Raw genomic sequence first — 23909 nt, 5'->3', positions numbered from 1 at the left:
GGGGGGGGGGGGGGGGGGGGGGGTAAATGGTGGAGGTGAGCTGAGGTTGAGCAGCAAATTGAAACCGGTCATATAACAATACTCAACCTAAAAGTGAAGTTCCCACACTAGTCGGGGGGTGCAATTATACTGAGTCGCTTTACATTTATGCGGATGCGTTAGAGGACATTTCGAATTTTATGTTCCACTATTGAACGCAATTATTGAAACTGAATTGTTGTCTTGTTACGATTAAAGTTCTGCTGATATTCCAAGTGATTTCGGTATTATAAATTCACAATTTGACGGAGAAGTCAATGCGAACTGTAAATTTCAATTCAATTATTGATTAGGAAAATTTAAGTTAAACTCAATTAAGCAATAATTAAGGATTTACAGACTAATGGTAATAATTTCTAATTTACTAACTTGCAGAGAAAAATTGCGAGTGGAGTCTTTATGCATATTTACCATGTAAAGTGTAAATTTTATATCTATCAGTTGAAGAAAGAATTAAACTTTTGGTGAGTTGGGGTGTGCAATTATACTGGGTCGTTTTACATTTATGCGGATGCGTTAGAGGACATTTTGAATTTTATGCTCAACTATTGAAGCGCAATTATTGAAACTGAATTGTTGTCTTGTTATGGTTATAGTTCCACTGAAATTCTAGGAAATTTTGCCCTCAAAAATTTACAAATTGATGTAAAAATAAATGCGAATTGTAAACTTTAATTCAATTATTGCAAGAAACGCAATGGAAATGAATAGAATTTAATGGAATATATTTTTGAATTCGCAATTCATTGAAAATCCAGGGAAATTAGGAAATTCTTGTCTTTTTGTTGCTAAAAAAATCGGAATTCCGTAGCATTTTAAGTAAAATTTGAAAATGCACTTTTTTCGTAATTGAAAATTCATAATTTAATGGGAAAATCATTGCCACTTATAATTTTAATTCAATTATTTAAAAAAATGATGAAAATTCCATTAAATATATTTTTAAATTGACAATTTATTGAAAATTCAAGCAAATCAGAGAATGTTCCGTTGAATTTCTAGCAAACTTTGAAGTTTCATTATTTTTTCTAATAGTATATCTATCAGTTCAAGACAAAATTAAAATTTTCAACTCGTTAAAGAACTATGTAAAAATCCTCAACTCGTTCAAAAAGTTTCAACAATAATTATTCGTCATTTTTCACGAAATATTACGATCATCATCGTAATATTTATATTGCGGAAGGTACAGTGGCTTGAAATACAGTACTGAAGCGTGAAGCCCCGGAATATCCCAACAAAAACCCCCTCATAGTCTCTTCACGCTCGCCGTTGGTTTGCGGTTTAGCGGCGCTTTGACCGCATTTACCGCGGTCCTCTCTCGCTCGATAGGGAGGGGCTTGTATCGAAGGGAGTAGAGAGGAGTCACGAGTGTTCGGAGGAAAGATGCCCAGCCCAAGCTCAATAAAAAAAAAGGGGGGGGGGGAAAGGGATGAAAGAGGAAGCAGTGAAAAAAACTAAATTCGGTCTTATCGAGCAAATAAGATTTTGTCGAGTCGCTCGAGTCTCCAATGTTGAGATCCGGCAGTGGAAAAGGAAGGGAGGAGGGCGGACTATTGGGTCCACAGAGGCGATTTGAAAGGTGGACACGGGTGACAGTGAATTGAGGAGTGAGAAAAGCACCCTTTGTCATACCTACCGCGTGCGCTCTCATATTTCTAAAGGCAGTAAAAAGAAAAACACCGAGAAATCCGATCAGATTGAGGGATCGAGTTACCGAAGATTTCTTCTCAATTTTATTTTTATTCCCCGGCGAATTCGTGTTGTTTGACTTTGAGATGATTCAATTCATATCGCGATTCTTGAAATCAACTTGTGAGTGAAGAGAGTCAATTAATTTTTCTTTTTTAGAATATTCAGATGATAAGATTGTCAATTATTTTTGTTAATAACTCCACCAATTTCTCGGGGTCATCTACTTACAATTTTTTTATATATAAAATTATATCTATTCAGTTTATTTCAGATTACTGAATATGAAAAATTAAAATTGAGTGAGAAAGGTAAAAGTAAAAAATAAATTACTCGTCAATTTTTAGCGAAACATTCTCAACATTTTTAATATTTATAGGATTTTCAATGAAAAATGTTAAGAATATAGAAAAAAAAAACAGAACAATTGAAAAGAGGAACAAGGAAAGAACGAACGTGCAAAAAAATATTAAAAAAGCATGAAATAATTGAAAAATAATGATGCAGTCCTCGAGAGCATTTCAGCGCTCCAGAAAACTCTCTGGATCACACCTACTCGTTATATTTTTCCTTCAAACATTTTCCCACGAACAAAAATCGTCATTACGTTGATTGCAGTCCCATTTGACTTTTGATATTTTCCCTTAATTTTTCTATTTTTCTCCGTTCAAAAGGTCCTCATTTGTACTCTCCACTAATTTCTCTGAGTGATTTATATAATTAATTTATCCAAAATTATGTATCTTCATTTTCCATCATATTATATTATACTAAAGTGAGATTAATATCCAAATTATTGAATACAAAAATTGAAATTCAATGAGCAAGATTTTTAAAAAATGAAGGATTCATCAATTTTTAACGGAACATTCTCAACATGTTCAACATTTATAAGATTTTTAATAAAAAAAATGTCGACAAAATCCTCTGAAGAATATAAAAGAATCATAAAACCATAAAACAATTAAAAATAACAAAAAAAAAACAAACGTGTGAAAAAATATGAAAAAATTGAAAAATAATCACGCAGCCCTCGAGATCATTTCCCGGCTCCCCAAAATTCTCTGGGTCACACCAGCTCGTTATACTTTCCCTTCAAACATTTTCCCACTTCCAAAAATCATCATTACGTTGATTGCATTCACGTTTGACTTTTGATATTTTCCCATAATTTCTATTTTTCACCCTCGAAAAGTTCCCCCGGGGACAACAAATAACGGACTGCACCGTTAACGAACAATGCCGCACATTCCGCCTCTGGTGAAAATCCACGTGTAAACAAATACACGCATGCCGAGAGTCATGGCACTGCACAGTGGGTGTCTCTCTGCGGGTGTCGGATGAATCGATTTTTCCAACGTTTGACGATACCCTCAGAGATATGAGATACCATGCGGTATAACCTCCACATCTCTCTCCTCGTCATGCACATTGGTATCGTATTATCCTCAATCGTATATACCAATGATTGCGTGCACTATCGATTGGCAAAACTGTCCGAGTATCGATTCAACCGACACATCACGAATGAGAGTTCCACGAATGCTAGACGTTTGCCACATGGAATACAGAATCAAGTTTTCTTTTGCACCTAGATGTTCACCGCGAGATATTGCAGATACGTGAGAAACTGTGTACGCGACAATGCTAACATCACTCGGGGGGGGGGGGATTTGCCTTTATATTTGTATCGAAATGCCGCTTCAATAAATATGGAGAATATTTTCTCACTCTGGAATGAGTAAAAAAGATGCCTTCACTTTTTATTTTTATTATGAACATGAGGAATATGTGATATGCGGAATTTTGTGCATTGAATTTCAATTTATTTGTGCATCCTGAATATTTATGAGTGGAAAAAGCGAATTACGAGGGGAAACGCGACAGAATACATCGATTCGTCAATTTATGGTTATATTATTTCATAATTAGTATTTTATCATTGCTTTATGTGGATTTTTAATCAATATTTTGATTATTGAATATGGAAATTGCAAGGGAATGAGAGAGATAATAGAAATTAATAATTCGTCAATTTTTAATTAAATATTCTGAATATTTTGAGTATTTAGAAGATTTTATAGTCGATGAAAATTAAATTATGTTTGAAATATGAATTGGCACAAGTATTCACGCTTGACAATCATCAAAAGCATTTGTATATTGCGATGCGGTGAGGGGAGAGGGAGGGGTCAGCATTTTATTCGCATCGAAATGCAAAATGCAATGCAGGAGCAGACATTTCTACTTTTTATTTGTAAAATATCATGGAAGAATATGTGGAGTGCCGAGTATTGTGGGTTGAATTTAAATTTATTTCCGCATTCTGAAGATTAACTGAATTCTGGTTGAAAAGAGCACAGTTAACAATTTTGGGCTGAAATTTCCGGTACATTTTTTGGAAATTTTCATCACATTTTAGTTTCACTGAAATTTTAAGGAATTTTGTCAATGAAAATTCAGAATTTCATGGAAAAATCAATGAGAAGTGCAAATTCAAGTTCAATTATTCCCCCAGAATTAGTAGAAATCAGGGAAATGCCGGTAAATATGTTCTAGAATTTCCAATTACTTGAAAATTCATCGGAATTCAGCACTATTCATTATCAATATTCATTATTTCATTGAAAATTCCTGTACATTAAAGAATTCTCATCTCAATGCGCTTAAAAAATTTGGGATTTCACTGGCAATTCAGTGAAACCTCAAATTTTTTAAGACATAACATGAAACATGAATTATTTCTCAATTAAATATTATTCTATCCACTCAGAATAATCGGTGGGATGTAATTGAATTGTTTAATTGAGATTAATATTCAGATGAATATTCCCAATACTTCCAACATTCACAAGATTCTTGCTGAATAAAAAAACTCGTCAAAAAGCGTCAAATAAAACGTCAAATACGAGCACAAACAACTCTTTACACTTGATAATAAAAAAAACGTTTGCTCGTTGCTCCTGTCCAATGAAACTAGTACCTGAGAAGCACTGACGATCAATATTTCTCTGATGTTACAGACGGAATTGTCACAGAATCTCCAGCAGTTGTCGGAGCGTGCCCGCTCGACGACAGAATTCATCCAGAGACTCAAAGGGATGACGGATAAAGTGCATGTGAGTATATACATCTACTAGGCCTTGCATGTCACAACACCAGATGCACAGTCGTGGCATTTTTATTTCCACACGTGTACACGAGAGAGAATTGAAAAGGAAAAAAGCTCGGGCGTATGAAACTGGGGAAAAGAGTGCGAAATGCCCGGAGCATTCTCAAAAAAAAAGAAGAGAAACAGAATATGAGACGCGAATACAGCGCATTGGACTTGACAAAAAAATGTTAAAATCCCCGGGCGTTTATTATAATTACGTAGGCAGTGATAAATGAAAACACAAAACTAAGAAGGAAGAATGTATGAGAGAAAAATTATAATAAAAGTTGAGGAGAATTACGGTAGTGGCTGCACTGACATTCTCTCCTTCCTTCAATGTGAAAAATAAAAACTTTGTCCGCGAAATTAGATTAAACCGGTACAGCACTGTGACAGTTGCAAGTGACGCTCTATAGTCCCTCTCCACCACTCAGTGAAAAAGATTTTAGGGTGAATTAAATTAGGAAACCCAGCGGGGGAAAGTACTTTATTGTTGCCTCTTCTACTTTCTGTATCTGAACAATTTCCCTGGGAATACGATTGACGTTGTCCTCCTTTGTTATTCACCCTGAAATGTTTGTGAGACAAACGTAACGCTGACTATTCCATTGACCAAAGTCCTCAGTTTTGCGTTGTCCGGGGGTTGAGAGGTAATTCAATGAATTGCGATTTAATTATCCAAAACAATTGGAGAGGAAAATGTCTCGTCGGGGCTTTACGTAAGGATCCTTTTGCACTTGTGATAAAAACTTGAGTGTCACGTTTCTATTTCACGCAAAATGATCGGTTGTTTACTTGCACGAGGTGGGAGGGGGTGGGGGGGAGTTAAGTGAAAGGGGGTGATGTCATTTTGCCGCAAGAAAATGGCACTTGACACTGGAGCGTAAAGCAATATGTGCTGGGGGCAATGAAGTTTATAGTGAAATTTTACTCAGCCTTGGAGGAAAATTGTAGGTATTTTAAGGGGTATTTTCACCTTCCGTTTTACCCCCTCGATTACTCGGGTAATGACTTTCATAAATATTCAGACGTGAGCGAGGGGAAGAGTGTCTTAAAGTTGTCTTAATTGGGGATGTCGAGCTGATAAAAATATCTTCAGGCATTTTTTGTAGAAAAACACGATTTTTTACGAGGGGGGTATTGTTGATAGCTACAATTTGAATAATGGTATTTGAATAAAATAAAAGTCTTCATTTAAAATTTTTGTATTAATTTCAAGATTAATAATTCAAATTTAATTTTGATTTTGTTGGAAATTAATAAACTCATGTTTATTTCAATGGAAACATTTCCATTATATTAAATTAATTCATTCACTCCCAACGAAGGGTTATTATATGTTGATAAAGTGGTCATTTGGGCTGGAACAATGTTTCGTCATAATTAAAAAACTATTTATTCGATGTGAATGAAAATGAAAAGAAAAATTGGGTTGAAGTTATTCAATTCCAAGAAACTATTTTTCTATATTAACTATTTCGATTCTATACTTCTTGAAAGTTCTATACTTCTTCCTCAGTTGAAAATGTTAATCAAAGTAGAGTCGTAAATACCAACGAAGTTATTTGGATCAAATAACGATTATTCGTGTTTAAAAAAAAATTCTTTAGTCGACGTGAACAAAAATACGAATAAAAATGAAAATTTCTATTCAACCGTTTAAATTATTACTAAGAAATGAAGGGATAGTATATAGCATATGCCTTCTTCATACTATGTGCGATGTATTTGCATAAATCTATTCATTTAACTCAACTAAAGTGTATTTAACTCCTGGAAACTATTTCTCTGTTTTAACGACACGATATTAAATTGAATTAAACTTCACAACATTGAAAATTCTCATAGACCTGTTACTTACAGTTCCAAAAATCTCAATTATGAATATTTTAATTCTAGACTCCTTGAAATATTCATATTTATTAATAATAAAGCCCGAAATCCTCAGCAGTATCACGTAAATAGCAACAATCTCATCATTTCTTCAGTCAAAAACGCCAATAAAAATTACGATTTCTCATGTTTTGAAAAAAAAAATTATTCAATGAATAAAAATCCAAATCTGAGGTTGAAGTCTGAATAAAAGCTTTAGTACTATAAAGTATCTTCGATATTAAAAATGTTCATCAAAATAAAACTGTAAATACCAAGCAAGCAATTCTCGGAATGTAGAGCCCCGCATACCCATTACTCTGTTTCAACGACTCGATATTAAATTAAATTAAACTTCGCAACATTGAAAATTCTCATAGACCTGTGACTTACAGTTCCAAAAATCTCAATTATGAATATTTTAATTCTAGACTCCTTGAAATATTCATATTTATTAATAATAAAGCCCGAAATCCTCAGCAGTATCACGTAAATAGCAACAATCTCATCATTTCTTCAGTCAAAAACGCCAATAAAAATTACGATTTCTCATGTTTTGAAAAAAAAATTTATTCAATGAATAAAAATCCAAATCTGAGGTTGAAGTCTGAATAAAAGCTTCATTACTATAAAGTACCTTCGATATTAAAAATGTTCATCAAAATAAAACCGTAAATACCAAGCAAGCAATTCCCGGAATGTAGAGCCCCGCATACCCAAACACCCCCCGTCCCTCACTTTAATCCCCCGAGTCTGTTCATGAAAATCGTACCCACTGGGTTAAATTCCAATAATGTTTACCGTTCATTATCATTTTCAGGAGGAATGTGCAACCCTCGAGGACGAGGTTGAGGATAGGGTTGCGAGTTTGGTTACAATGCTGCAGTCGAGAAAATCACGATTAATCGAGGCAGCGAGACAGACTAGAGACGCCCGAGTGAGATCACTGAGGGATCAAGTTGCGAGATGCGCAACTCATCTGCAAGCCACCACCGCCCTTTTGACATTCTGCATTGAAGCGCTCAAGGAAACGGACAGCTCGGCTTTCCTGCAGATTGGTGGTATGTTATCCGTTAGGGCTGCAACAGCCGCTGGCTCCTGGGGTGCTGCCGAGGGCGTACAGGAGATGGCACGTCTACCGTTACTAGATCTTACTCTGGATGACAAACCCGTCAGGCGTGCCATCGATCAACTAACCTTTGTACAGCTGAAACGTGAGTCTTGTCAGTATATTACGAAAATTTTAGGATTTGCGAGTGATTTGCAGTGATTTTAACTCACAAATATTCCTTCAACTACATTTTTCTCGCTAGAACTTTTTAACAATGAGATGAATGAACAGCCGGAGTCGAATATTTTGGCCTGAAAAATCCTGACGGAATTATTGTCGTTTTGTCCCGTTTTGGAGTTCCAGGTCTTCCCAGGATTTGACAGAGTCGAGTACGAATCCCGGAAATTTTTATCGTGTTTAATTTCCACTGAAATTTCAGGAAATCGTGGCACTGAAAAATCAATTAGTCCGCGAAAATTCGGAAAAATCAGGAGAATTTCCGGAAAAATTGAAAATTCATGTCATTTTGTTCTTGAATATTCATGTTCCGTTGACAATTCAATCAAGTTATGAATCAAGGAATGAATTTCCTTGAATTCTATCTAAAACGTGAAATATCCTAAACCACAAAGAATCTGCAGTAGTTTTCCTCTAGACTACACCTTCTTAATAAATAATTGAGTGAAATTTTTTCATTAAAAAATTCAAAAATTATGGAGGTTCGATTCCTAATATTGTTATTTATTAGAGATAATTTTTTATCTAGTTATCAACGAATCTTGATATGACCTTGAAACCTCCTAAACGGGACATAACTAGAATAATCAATCTGTCGTCTCGCGGACTTTTCAGGTAAAAAAAATCCTCGAACTAAGAATTTGCTTTCAACTGAAAAAAAATTTTCTCATTTAAAAAGTTGCCGAAATGCTTCACTTGCAAGCAATATTCATAATTCGAGAATTGTTTTCTCCAAATGCATGAACTCCCATTCTCAGTAGCTCGTTACTTCACGAAAAAACCACTGCACAGTAAAATTTAACCATAAATTCTCCCCTGTTGGACGCAGCATCAGAAGGAGAGGATCGATATCCAACCGCAGGTAACGACCAAAGAATAACCAAAAGAGCCCCTCCCCGAGATGTGTAAAGAGTGTGAGTGAGAGAGAGAGAGACAAGCTTGGCACGATAAGCACGATTTCTCCAGTAGTAGTTGGCCCTGTCCGCACGGACGCGCCTCGACGCCCTGAATTACTTGATAATTCCCGTCGTCCTCCCTCCGGGCGACTTCTTTAACGGTATTCCCACCTTTTACTGAGCGTTCCAAAAGCGGATTAATTAGGCACCCACTCCCTCCCCCTCATTCGTGTACTCCCCAGGTACCGGTAGTAACTGACTTAACGATCTACTGCATGCAGAGTCCTGTGATACTCCGATATAAACTGAAAGTATTTTTTTCCGTTCTATAATATTTTGCATATTGTAGAAGTATCTAAACGTGAATATGATATTTGTGTTTTTTCTTATTTTGGGTCGGTTTTTGAACAATTTCGGATTATTGGAGATGAGAACTGGAGTAGAGTAAGAAATGAGAAGAATTCATTATTTTCAATATTTTTAGTATTTATAAGATCTTATGCTCGATGCAAAATTTATGACATTTGAAATATCAGAAATTGAAAAAATGTCTCATCATTATTTGAATGTTTCATAAAGTAGTGTTAAAACATTTTGGCTAAAGTTCAAAAATTTTATGGAAAAATTAATGAAAATTGGAAATTCTCGGTGAAATGATTTCGTGAAAATTAACAGAAATCCGGAAAATTCAGGTAAATATATTCTTCGATTTTAGATTGATAAAAAATTCAGGAAAATTTCGTACTGAGCATTCATGTTTCGATTGAGCAATTAAGGATATTCAAGTATCTTTCAACCATTTTCAATCATCAAATTTGTTAATTGAATTGTGAGAAACATTTGAAAAAAATCATGAATATTCAGTGTCATTCAAATGACGTTTTGCACAGAATTACAATTTTTTTAAACATTCGTTGTGTATAAATAAATGATAACAATTGTAAACTTTCAGAAACCAATTTTTTTAGTCATGAAATCGACTTCTGGTAAAATTCTGAATATGAATAAATTTGTTACGATCCCGAACAAATGATTTTCATGGTGGAAAATTCATTATTTATAAATCATTTATAGAAAATGTTCGGAATTTTTTAAAATGGCAATTTTTTAATGATTTCATCAATTTTCCTCCAAAAGTAAACTTTATAGTTTTATTTTAGATTTTTAAAATGTTTTCTCACGGTTCATTATCGAGATTCAAATTCAGGCCTGCAAATTTAAATAATAAAATCATGGGGCTTAAATGAAAACTCTGATGTTTGTCTACAAAAGTAGAAAAACATTTCACTGGAGAAAAAAATAGCCAAAATGAAAATAGCCAATGAGAATTCTCCAACTTGAGGATATCCAATCCCCCAGTTAGAGAATTTTCATCGTTCAGCTGCTCAAAAATTTGTAATTCCATCGTCTTTCCCATGAAATCCAAACTTTCCTCATTTTCCCCCCAACTTGAATTCAGTCTCACTCTCCTCCAAATTACTCCTCAACCGACCGCAAATTACAATTTAATCCGTCCCACCACCGACTGATTATTTTCCATTATCGACACAATAACAATAACACCATAAAAATAACGCTCACACCATAAATGTTCATTTACGTCCCAAGTAAGACCACTCCGCCGGGGTATGAGAACTACTCAACGGAGGGTAGGAGCCCAGGCAGGAAGCGATAACGCTAATGATTCTTCATTATCCCGGGAAACGAGTATAACCCCCGGTGCAGTGTGCCTTCCGAAAGAACTAGTCCACAATATTCACGAAAATTTCTCCGTTAATTATTAATTAGCCGTCACGTGTCGTAAGTGCGCAGGTGGAGTCTGTCTAGACATCAACCTGAGGGCAATTTAATCAGTCGCGTCTAACCCCCTCATCACTTCTTCTTTCGTCCCCTCCCCCTCCCCCTCCATCGTACCGTCGCGAGCAGAAGCGCCCGAGAAGCAGTAAACACATATTCACGTATACCAGTGAAATGTGGTAAAAGGGCTTTTCGTAATTCACGGTAGTGTTACATTCTCCCGCTGAAATCCCTGCCTTAATGCTCGTTTGTACCGGCAAGGAGATTATGCGAGCGCATACATGCGTGAATGAGAGAGAAAGGGCGGGGGGGGGAATAGTGGAGAGTTATTGAATGTCCGGCCAATCCGCCATACAGGATTTTATTCCATTTGTCAGAGTGTACACTCGCGATTTTTTTTTCGAGACTGTATTTACCTCCCCCATTTCTCTCTGGATTTTTTTGTTAATAGGGGGTGAGGCGAAAATGTGTTGGATTAAATAGAGGAAAAAATGGTGAGTTTAAAAACGAATAATCGGGCGTTTTTATCTCTGCACGCTTTTTATCGCGATATTTTGGTGGAGGATTTCATGAGGGGTAGCGGTGGGGGTGGGTTTTTGGGGGTTTGAATTTTGTGGTTATGGGGGCTCGTGCTGATAACACTCTGGTCAAATGAATCAGGAAGGTTTGGATAATGGGGTTGATAAAGTGTGAAATGTGGGGTTAATTAATCGGGAGACATCTTTGGAGGTTATCGGAATATTTCGGGGGGGAAGGGTTTTTTTATTGGTGGAGGTAATTTGATTTTACAGCCGGAGACATAATGCAGTTGAATTGAATGAAAGACTTGTTTTGGAATTTTTTCGTTTATTTCAACAATTTTTTCGGTGGGGATTAATGAAATCAGTAGCGAAATGGTAAACCGGTTTAAGTGGACTCATCTCCCAGTTGAGTTTTTGAGGAAAATTTCCGAATCTAACGGAGATAGCGAAAATTCCGTAATTACATTTGTTATAGCTCTCAATCGGCTCTACAAAAAATGTTTTAACAAAAATTTTGACATCTCCCTTAGATTCCGAGATATTTATTAAAAACTGGTCAATAGTCAAAATTGACTTATACCGTTTTACCACTTCGCTACTGAAATGTATTCATTTTAAGGAGAATGAATCGATTACATGAAATTTATGCATTTGTTCATCGTGGATAAATTTTATATTCATTAAACTATCTAGTTGTTGTAAATAAAATAGTAAATTAAAATCAAGTTTTAGAAGATTGACTTTTTTATATTCAATCAACGCGGAAATTTCCGTTATTTGATAACTTTAATTTGGGTATTGGGAGTTTTAAATACCGGCGATAATGAGTGAAAACATTGAAATCAGATCGTTGAAGGTTACCTTTATATTCCTGGAGGGATAGCATTATTTCTGAACATCCTTTGATCCCTCCTCCATTCAATTCATCAGGGAATCCAGCATTCCGCCAGTCTCTGCATATCCCACGATCCTGAGTTTATGCATGTTGAGAGAAAAAAAATTACCTTTTCGATCAAACTTTTCAACACTAATTGGAATTCATTGGAAATTAAGTGATTGTCAATCCTTACATGAAATTAAATTGGGGATGATTTGAAAAATTGAGACAATCTAACATCAATTCTCATTTGCATTATCGTAAATAAATCAATTTATTAATTTCTATTAAAAATATTAGTGAAATGAACAAAAAAATTTATTTGATTTAAATGTGACTTTGACATGACACGAATATCCGCAACTTTCTTTCTTATTCATTCATTTATTATTTTACTATTTTATTTAGCCTAAGAATTACAATTGAATTATATTTAGAATAAATTGAAAAATTGAGCCAATCCAACATCAACTCTCATTTGCATTGAAATAAATAAATGATTTCCTTAATTTTTAGCAAAAGAATTATCTAACCGAATAGAAGAATTCTAAATAAAGGCTTTTATTTAATTCAAATGTGTCATTTCTCGGAGTAAAACTTTCTACTCTATTCTACCCAAAACTTCCCAACGACTTTGACATGACACGTATGGCCCTAGCATTCGATATTGTTTCCATCCCCATCCGGCAGCTTTTTGTAACCAATAAAAATAAGTGGAGGGAGGAATCATACCCCCGGGATTCCATCAAAACTTTTTAACATGAAAAACATCCAATCGCTCTTCCGAATAAATCAAAGAGCAATAATACTTCCCATTCACTCAAAAAAATAATTGTTCTTCTGTCGAGAATGTTTTTATGACGTGCAAGGGTAGTTCAGGAATTGGTTAACATGAAAATTCGATTGATTTGAATGCGGCTTTTGACTGAGGGACTGGTGGGTGAGGCACAAAGGAATGTAAAATCACTGATGGAATAGCGGAAAATGGATTTTAGTGGGGGAGAAATGCTGAAGTGAAGAAATTCCCGCTGCGGTCAGACAAGAGGCTTTTCCCTCCGTCAAACGCACGGGCGTCAGTGTGCAGCGGGTGAAGTGGTTGGGAATAACCGGAGGTACGTCAGTCAGTGGAGATAAACCGAGTGTAATCAGACAAGCCGAATGCTAGGCTAAATCATGAGTGATACATTTGGGTGACTAGTGGGGAGGGGTTTATTACGATGACAGTTGGTGGTCAACCACACTCAATACACATTCGTATTATATTCCATCGTTCATCGGGTCTATTCCCACATTAATGTCACAATAATTCAAACTAGGGGGAACATGACATCGAAGAAAACAGACTTGAGAGGAGAGATCGGAGAATAAATAATCACTATTATTCATTTTTCATTACAATATTAATGATTATTGAGTTTATTGATATTATTGATGATTTATTGATACGTTATTGAAATAAGTGAAATTGTCTGTTACTCATTCCGAATACAATGAAGAACAATTTCTTGTTATGACTTATTAATCAAATAATATGTCATTTTGGAGAAACTATTACTGAAATTAATATTTATAATAAAACAATTAATAATTACCATTATCTATTTTTCATTATTATATTAATCGTTATTGAAATTGAAATAATTGAAATTGTCAATCATTGATTTAGAAGATAACGAATAATATCTTATTATTATCACTCATGAATAAAAAAAATTAAATTTTACTGAAATCATCATCGAAAATCATATTATAGCCAATCGTTGCATGAGAGGAGAAATAACAACTTTTTTATAATTAAATAACATAATGGGTCCTTCATATATTCAACGCAACAAAACAGTGAAAAAATGTCGAAAAAAAGATGAACCCATCGTTAATCTCCCGCATTCATCGAATACAATTAGCCAAATGATAATTACCCCCATTAATACGGAAATTACTCATGTATTACAGCAGTTCAAACTAGCGTGAGCATAACATCACAGAAAACACACTTGAAAGCAGAGATCAGCAAATTAATAATTACCATTATCTGTTCTCCATTAGCACATTCACAGCCAATGAATAAAATAAAATTCTAATTAATCCAGTTGAAGAATGTCAATCTTCATTGTTGATTAATGAATTAAAAATCTTCAAATACGATGATTCATTAATACACTATTGAAACAATTGAAATTGTCAATCATTCATTTAGAATATAACAAAAAATATCTTCTTATCATCACTCATGAATCAAATAATACATAATATTAGTGAAATCATCGTCGGAAATATCGTGAGACAAAAAAAGAACTTTTTTCATCATTAAAAAAAACATAAAAGGTCCTCCATATCTTCAACGCCACAAACCAGTGAAAAAATGTAGAAAAAAAACGATAAACCCATCGTTAATCTCCCACCTTCATCGAATACAATTAGCCAAATGATAATTACCCCCGTTAATACGGAAATTACTCACGTATTGCGAGTCAACAATTAATTCATACACACGTAAAACGAGAATATATTTTCCCATTATTGCAGTGGCACGTTTCGAAGTTCATAAATACAAGTAGAAAGGGGGGGGCGGCGGGGTGAAGGCAGCTGTTGGAAAATTTCTCCCTCCAGTGTGTGTGTGCCGGAGAATGAGCTTGGCAACGATGCAATAAACTGAGGTTTTCGTACTGGATACTACGGTTGGATTGCAGAGAGAACCAATCAATTTACGTTTAACCTCCCCCCCCCAAACTCTCTCCCACATTCTCGTTTCCTGCGTCAAACTCCGCCGGAAACTTATCACTTTGACTTCAATTTTCCCTCTCGACTTTGCAATAAAGCAAACCAAATGCCGCTACAATGTTCTTCACAATAAAACATTCAATTCCCCTGAAATGATATTTCACGAATTAAAAAATAAGCCATAAAAGCGTGAATAAATGGGAATTGATTGCGGCATAAAACCAAACATCCAAGAATTCTCCCGTGAAAAAAAAGAAGAAAAAAAATTAATTCTCCTTCCACTCACTCGTAAAATGAAATAGGCTAGAATTTGTGTAATGAAAATAGCCTGCAGGTGTAATAAAAAAGTCCTAAAAATAATTGTTGAGATCATGAAGAGGGAGCAGTAGGAGGCCTTTGGGGTTTGGAGTCATAAGTCGATTCAGTTAAAACCACAAAAGTCCATATCGTGCAAGTGAGTGGAGGGGTGAGGGGCTGGACTCTAGGAAACTTATTAGGAGTTTCTGTGGAGTGCAACGAACTTTCGGTGGGCAGGAATGGATCCCTCCGTGGGCATATTTCCTCCTCTGTTCTATCCTAAAACCACACGAACTAGGCCTACAAATAACTGCTCACACCCCTCACATTTTTCTTTCCTCCGTGTACACAGATGTCCAACAGTTACGATATAATTCATGCACTCGTACCAGGAGGGAAAAGTCCTGCGAAAATTATCCCTCAGCCCTGATAAATGGCGCATTTGGATGAAATAAAACATCTAACGAATTCGTTCAATAATAATTGAATTTCTGAGTCGTAAAGTCTTTATTTGAATGAGAAAACATTTTTCGGTATTTAAAGAACTATTGATTTTATGGGAATAGACATTTATCGCGTATCATATTTAGCTAAATCTGTTCATTTTATTCGAATGAATCAACTTCTTTTATTCAGTTTGTCACGGAAAATAATATTTAGTCTTCATGCGCTCACAGGAAAAATTATCCATGCTATACAAAGTTGTTTGAGATACGAATTCAAATGTATTTTTTCATCTGAAACAAATTTGTTCGGCATTAAACAATTTTTCTCCCAGTGCACACCATTTTTTTGTGTTCAACATTCAATTTTTATCAATGTTCGGGATTGAAATGAGAAAAAATGGCTCGTGATAGATTTTTCTACGATAATTTCCATGATTCTTTTCTCTTTATGTCAATGGTAGAAAATAATTGAAATTTCGCTGATAGTTGATTAGTAATTTTCAGGAGACCTACATTGAATTCGATTCGGGAAGAATAAGTCATGTAATTTCAAATTCCAAATTTCAAATTTGAGCAACTGTGAAGACAATAATTCCCTGATTTATTTGAATATTCATGTATGTACTTGAATTCTTTATTTCTATCAATTTTCTTAGAATATTTCAAATAAAATTCCAATTTCCATTGATTTTTCCACAAAATTGTGAACTTCCAATTACGAAATTCCCTGAAATTTGCAGGAAATTTCCAGGTGTACGTAAAATTTCAGGCAAAAAATTTCAACGCTACAATTGAGTGCGAATTTTTCACCAAAATGTAGATACACAATTTTCACCGTTGGTGTTGAGGTCTGGGGCCGCGAAATCGACCTCGAATTTAATTGAATGTTCGGACCAGTGAACAAGCTGTGCTACGTATTACCCACCTATATCCTCCGGGGAAAAGCGCGTAATGCCTTCGTTTGTGTGTGGCTGTCTGCGTTAGATAAACTCACGGCTCCCAACAAAACCCACCGTCCCCGTGATTCTCCCGTTTTTGTTGTTTCTCTCTTCATAAATACAGAAATCAAATAAAATAATTGGGAAATATGCGGGGCCTTTTTTCTGCAGTCATTACGAAAGCGTGAAAAAAAATTTTTTTGGTTCGCGGGGGTTATTTATAGAGACAAACGAGAGCGAGAATTGTTCTCTATCGGCAGGGGTGACATGCTGCAATTGTGGGTGGAGAAAGGGCGGAAAAAATGACCCAGTTGCAGAGGATTCTTTTCTGTTCGTCACTAACAGTCTGAAAAAAATGATGTGATTGGTTTTTCATTTATTTTTTTTCTTGTGGATTATGACTCTAATATTTTTGTAGATTACTGACAATTTAATTGAATTTTATCTTTTTCGTCTAACAAACCTTTGATTTTTTATGCAATTGAACAATTTTTAAAAATTGAAGCTGTAGATTGCACCTGTTACATAGGTTTTTTATAATTGTGGATGAACTTTTTTTTTCATCGAAATATTTGTTTTTCAAATTGTTTACGACTTTTGTAACTAACTCTGCACGAAAAGAAAAATTCATTACTTATGAATTCATTTTCGAAATTTTTACAAAAATGCAATAGATCCAGTGAAAATTCCCATGTTTTTATTCTATTACAAATGTTACAAAACTATTGTAATTTTTACTAGAATTGCTGCATTTTTTACTCCTTTCAGGGAAAATTTAATGATATTGGACTTTGAAAATAATGATTTCCAACGGATTTTATCCTCTGTGTGCAAAACAAATAATTCACAGAGATTTTTTTTTATTTTCAGGAACATAGCACTGATTTTTAGAAATCTACCACCAATTATTGCACCCTGGCTGATCACCAGTGACTTCTATCACTGAAATTAGTTGGTAGATTCCTAAAAATTAGAGATGAGTCCCTGGAAGTTCGTGGCTGTCGCTAAAAATCAGTAACAAAATCACTGAATTTCAGAATTTCGCATTCGTTGTTTTTTATCGAAAAATTTGTTTTTCAGATTCTTTACGACTTTTGTGACAATTCGTTACTTATGAATTCATTTCGGGAATTTTTACAAAAATTCCATATTTGAAAATTCCCATATTTTTATTACAAATTTCACAACAATATTGTATTCGCGAATCCATAATAATTCGGGATAAATTCCTAAGAATCATAACTTCTCTTTGTGTCCACATATTATCCAAACAATCTCTCACAAAAAAAATAATTTCAGCCCCTGGTGCACCGATCCTGCTGCCCGAGGACTGCAGCGCCGAGAATAACAGCGTAACGGTTGCCTGGCAGCCACCACCAGGCCACGGGATTGGATGTGGTCAGCGCGGTCCAGCAATCGAAGGTTATCTCCTGGAGCTCGACGACGGATGTGGTGGAGAGTTTAGGGTGAGATACACAGACTCAACAATACTTTTACCCTGTCTCCATAAACCAAACGCAAAAGTTGTTGTGTCCCACGAGAGAGTATGGGTGGGATACAAACAGTCCACTGGGGAAACCCATTTGGCTCGGTGGGGCCTCTTCCCCTCGGCTTTCTCAATACTTTTCTGGCCCTCAACCCACTTCACTCCAACTAAATCCTCACTCTCTCTTTCTTTCACTGTTTTCAAGTACACTTTAACCCTCGCACTATCCCTCCCATCCGCTTTTTCGTCTCGGTGACAATAACGGTTGCACGAGGAAATCGGTTTACTTACCACCCTTGACTATCCAACCCCATCGTACATAATACAATGCCGAGACTTTCCGAGGAAACTTGAGAGCTAACTCGTGTTTTCAGATGGACTTCAGTTACTATCGCTGATTACATTCTCAATGAAATTGCTTCGGGATATCTTTCCAATAATTATTTAAGTCAAAGAGAGAACTCCTGCAATTTCATTCTCTCGGAAACAAGAAGAATAGTAGAAGAAAAAAATATACACGAATAAAAATTGTGAAGACGTTCAGCTTCATCAACTGCTCGATCGTTAATCCTTCAGTTGTTATTTTCGTCTTTTTAAATGATTAATGTTATAACTTTTTCATCAAAAGTTTTAGAATTCTCATTTCTTTCCCCATTGACTTGAATTTTAAAGATTTTTGTTTTCAAATTGAGTGAGCAGTTGAGTTTTATTTTCTCCATTTGTTTTCAATTTCAAGTTACATAGATTAAAATAATATTAAAAAATAGGTTTTTTATTTATTTTTATTTCGGGGAGGATGGGGCAAAACGGCCCCCCTTCAATCGTCAATATTTTCCGATTCAATAATCCGATTGGGATGAGTTAAAGCTCGTTTTGAAGAATGAAAAATTATCTTCAAAATGAAGTTGAAACTGGGAATTTTCACGATGTCATTCACAAGTTATTGACAATTGAAGAGGGGCCGTTTTGCCCCACCCTCCCCTATTTAAAATTGTGGAGCCGTTGTTTTGGATTCATCCACTTATCGACCATTAATTTTTAACTGTTATTTCCCAATGACTCAAATTGAAAACTCGCTAGTTTTTATTTTGCGAACAATTATCACTCCAAATAAATAGGTTTTTGTATCCAATTTCAGAGATGTTTCGTCTGAAATAGCACAAGCCATTCATTTCGTGTGTAATTTTCAATCTTCAGTTTCTATTTTCCGGTTCGTTTTTAATTCAAAATTAGCTGTGCTGAAAATAACTGAAAAATCAGGTTATTCTCATTGAAAAGCATACGCCCTTTCCCCTCGAGAATGAAAAAATGGAGCAGATTTTTTCATCAAACAGAAAGCTCAAATTCTTTGCCCTACAATTACCCCTCCTGTCTCTCAGAGATGTGTGACATTCGCAGTGAACATCAATATTAGCACGGGAAAAAAAATCCTCATAACTGACTGAGCATATAGAATGACACGTCTCTGTATTTACTCTGAGAAAGCTCGTAACTGGTCGTTAAGCCGAGGGAGTAAAAGCTTACGCTCGTTAATTCCACGTTACCGGCTTAACAGTGCCAGCGTCAGGGCCGTATAACCGGGAGCCAAAAGTTTCTCATTTCAGTGCTGGCCGTCCTGAGCAACACAGCAGCCAACTCACCGTGATTTTACCCAGTTTAACGTATTAACGAAAATCATTTCTGATGCAGGAGGTTTATTGTGGACGAGAGACCATATGCACTGTTGATGGTCTACACTTCAATTCACTCTACAATGCTAGGGTCAGGGCATTCAACAGCGCTGGTGAGGGAGAGTACTCCGAGCTCATTGGGCTCCAAACTGCTGAGCGTAAGTTCATTTCATTCCCTTTTGTTATATTTTTTTCTTCCATTTCGTGAAGTGAATTAGAATCGACGAGCGTCTCATCTGAATATGCAAATGCTTTTTGCGGGGATGAGGGGAAAATTGATTTTTCCTTTTTGATTTTCAGAGGTTGAAAATCTGAATGGAACTTCAATTTCATTCTGATGTATGATTGACGACGATCGGATTTCAAATTTTCATTTTTTTCATTTTTAAGAAATGTTTATGAATTTTTGATTGCATTCTCATTGGATTTGACGCATCAAGTTAAATTTTGTATAGTTTGAGAATTTAAAGTAGTGTTAACTTGAATAGTTTCAAATTTTCATGATCTTTTAAGTGTTTCATCATTGTATTACAACAAAATTATCATTTTCCTTAAGTGTAAAAAAAATTGTCTGATTTCCCCGTCACAAAATCCATTGAAATACCATATTAATGAGTAATCACTCAATATTTCAAGAATTTATATCTAATAAATCTCGAAAGAATTCTTCCAATCTCGAGCGAAAACGATAACAAAAGAATGTAAATGCCTCACCTCGTCTTTAATTTCTACAATCGTTCCGGAAGTGAATTAAAATCGAAAAAAATCTCATCAAAATATGTAAATGCCAATGTTTCTGTCGGACGAGGAAAAAGTTTTCTTCCTTATTTTCGAGAATGAAAAAACTGAGTGAAACTTTAATTTCATCCTGCTGTTTGATCGACAGTGGCGTGGTTCTCATGGGCATCTGGCGCACCGGGAATCCCCCAAGAGGTTACGATATCCGAGGATGCGATGAGCGCATCGTGCGAGGGGTATGAGCATCGAGTTGTTTTATCGAGCGTCGGATTTTCCCGGGGAATCCACTACTGGGAGCTCACCATTGACAGATATCACAGTGACACTGATCCAGCCTTTGGCATTGCTCGGGCTGATGTATCACGTGACAAAATGTTGGGTGAGTTGTACATTTCATCATTAATTCATTTCAATCAGCGTGCTTTGAAGTGAAAATGTCAAGAGATATTTGTCGTTGGGAATTACCCGGGTCACGAAGGAGTCTTTTGACATGTTCTCTTGCATTCAGTTGTTCTCGAAATAAGAAAACAGATCTTCAGAGCGCCAAAATCCCTAGAATTAACGAAACACTGACCATAACAAGTAAATAATCCTCCACATGAACAGCCTTTTGATCAGCAATCTCATCTACACCGGCAAATACCCAAGTACCATTACCTGTTCTCCCCAAACTTCTATAAGCAATACGTCCCGCTGAAATTACAAGTGCCAACAAGCAACCCCCAGCCTTTATTCATGATCCTCAATGTCCATTTAACGTGTTCTGATGCAAGGACGACAAGCGTCGTCGTGATTTGAGGAGAAAATGTCAAGAGATATTTGTTGTTGGGACTTATCCCAGTTACGAAGGGGTCTTTTGACATGTTCTCCTGCATTCAGTTGTTCTCGAAATAAGAAAACAGATCTTCAGAGCGCCAAAATCCCTAGAATTAACGAAACACTGTCCATAACAAGTAAATAATTCTCCGCATGAACAGTTTTGACCAGCAATCTCATGTACACCTGCAAATATCCAAGTATCGTTACCTGTTCCCCCCAAAATTCTATAAGCAATACGTCCCGCTGAAATTACAAGCGCCAACAAACAACCCCCAGCCTTTATTCATGATCCTCAATGTCCATTTAATGTGTTCTCAGGCAAGGACGACAAGGGTTGGAGCATGTACATAGACCGTCAGAGGTCGTGGTTTATGCACGGTGGTGGTCATGCCCAGAGGACTGAGGGTGGTGTACAACAAGGATCAACGGTCGGTGTACTCTTGGATCTTGATACAACTCATACCCTCCGTTTCTTCGTTGATGGCCAGCCACAGGGTGGAATAGCATTTCGCGATCTATACGGTGTATTCTATCCAGCAGTCAGTCTCAATCGTGGTGTAACTGTAACTCTTCACACCGCCATTGATCCCCCTCGCCACTTACTAGCACTTCACGAAGAGTATATCAGTGACATTGTTCAGAGCTAGGGGTACCTCAATGTCCTTAAGAAGGGCCTCATGCAGAATCATGAGAGTGGTATTGTCGATTACGACAGGTCCAAGGAGCACAATGATCTTCACAATCAAACGTTGGAGAAAATTGTCGAGGAAGGACCGGCCGAGATCAACTGACAATGCTTGGTCCAACATCACAGTACATTGACATCAATTAGACACATTGTCCCATATTTTTAACATTTCAATTCACTGTTTTGATTCAGAGAGGGCTGAGGGACTTGCGTAGACGATTAAATTCACCTTGATATTCACTTTGAAACTAGATACATTCAAATATCGTTAGGGAGAGCTTCATTGAAAATCATAAGCATTGAATCCATCGGTACTCACTGCTCAATTCAAGGAAATAAAATACCTTTGACGTTATGAAACTCAATTTATGGCCTGGTGTAGAGTGTATCGAGAGTATATGTGGGCAAAGCCAAAGTACGGTTAATGATGTAAACTCGTTTGCAAATGTTGGTATATCGATCAAAGGTTACTCCGCTGGCTTTGATGTTTTTCTTTTTTTTCCACCAAGCGAAGGGAAAAAGTGAGCACATTTTTTTTACAACGGTGTACTACGCTTTTTTTGTTCATTCGAGAAAATAATAATATCGCTGCCACAAAAATCGCTTCGTTTGTAACGATTTAAGACTGATTCATCGAGTGGACTCACCGAAAATTGTCGAGAGCGAGGAAATTGGATGGAATTTTTAGCACTTGCGAGTGTTTTGTATGAGAGTTGGGAGCCTGGATGCACGTAAGAATGGTAAGACTGTATTTTATTGAGATAAATATGAAACAGGGGATATAAAATCAATAAGAGGAACAAATTGAACACTGATTCTCACGTAAAAACGAAAAAATTCAATCTAAAACTCACCAGTGTGACACTATCATATCGAACGTATTTAAACGGATAGACTTAAGTGTATCAGTATCATAGTATTAAAGAAAAATATAATAAAAGTACCGGAAATGAGGATAACCAGAAAGAGAGAGAAAGAGAGAGAGAGAGCACTTAAAACACACAAAATAAACAGAAGAATGGTTTTTCTAGTCCTAGAGAATGATTTCAAAATCAATTTTGTATACTTCTATGATCGTTAATTTTCTCATTGTATTCATATCTCATCATTCGGTGTAACCCTCAAATTTCACATCAGAATTAACAAATAGCATTTAAAGGGGAAAATGGTGTTGTGGGTGAGGAACGGGCTAATTAGCTACTACGACCGCAAATTTGTGGACGGAATGACGCGGTCTATTCACTGGACAGGGTGGCACTTGCTATTGGAAAAGGGCCTCAACGTTAATAATCCCGAGTTCACTCAGCAGTTGATCAGTGGACAAAAGGGCGAAATAATGCATCAAAAACAGTCTGTAAATACTTGTAAATAGCATTTATCAATGATATCGCCGATGAAATTGCCAATTGTAAACATTTATGACTATATTCGACCAATAAAAATATTGCTGAATAAAGAATAAATCACTGGGAAAATAAGGGAGGATGTCAGTGTCTGAGATACAAATTCCAAAGCTTCCCTAGAGATCTCTTTACTTATCCTGATCTCCCCGAAACTGCCTCGGGCATAGAGGGCACATAACTTCCGGTTTCATCTTCTTTCTCTTCTCTTATTCCCTCGTTCATTTATCCTTCCCTGCGTACCTTCGACACCATTATTTACCGGATTTTTTTCCAAGGCTTCTTTAATACGCATTTTTTTCTTGCTTTTAGGGATTTCCGACGGGTCTATCTGTTTGAAAAGATGATGGATAATGTATTATTGAATTCCGTCAGTCGGCAGACTGAATATCTTTGAATCACTTTCTGTCGGTGACAGAAAATGTTGGATGGATTTTATTAAAAAGGGAAAGGGGAAAGTTGCTTTTGAGACACAAAATTCCGATGAGTGTTGGGAGTCTCATAGGGGTCCGGAGGCTCAAAAGGTCATGTGAAGGCCACGTGGAGGTTTTATCGAGGTCATATAGGGTC

The 23909-nt window shown here is 36.1% G+C and overlaps 1 protein-coding gene across 2 annotated transcripts in view; it reads left to right on the top strand.

Annotated features, from left to right (window-relative positions):
- LOC107040801 (E3 ubiquitin-protein ligase TRIM9) overlaps positions 1-23393 on the top strand; it is a 91854-nt gene extending 68461 nt beyond the window's left edge. Inside the window, exons 3-9 of one of the 2 annotated variants that reach the window (XM_015261056.1) lie at positions 4755-4850; positions 7578-7971; positions 8875-8907; positions 17838-18004; positions 19714-19852; positions 20581-20811; positions 21570-23393. In XM_015261056.1, the coding sequence (XP_015116542.1) occupies positions 4755-4850; positions 7578-7971; positions 8875-8907; positions 17838-18004; positions 19714-19852; positions 20581-20811; positions 21570-21898 (1389 nt within the window). In that variant the 3' untranslated portion in view covers positions 21899-23393. The remainder of the gene's footprint in view (positions 1-4754; positions 4851-7577; positions 7972-8874; positions 8908-17837; positions 18005-19713; positions 19853-20580; positions 20812-21569) is intronic. The other variant, XM_015261064.1, reaches the window with a different exon arrangement.
- The last annotated feature ends 516 nt before the right edge of the window (positions 23394-23909 follow it).

Source organism: Diachasma alloeum, unplaced genomic scaffold (genome assembly GCF_001412515.2).
Source record: "Diachasma alloeum isolate Michigan unplaced genomic scaffold, Dall2.0 Dall_scaffold_00179, whole genome shotgun sequence".
NCBI lineage: Eukaryota > Metazoa > Arthropoda > Insecta > Hymenoptera > Braconidae > Diachasma > Diachasma alloeum.
Note: the sequence above shows the minus strand (reverse complement) of the source record. Positions and strands in the feature narration are given on the sequence as shown.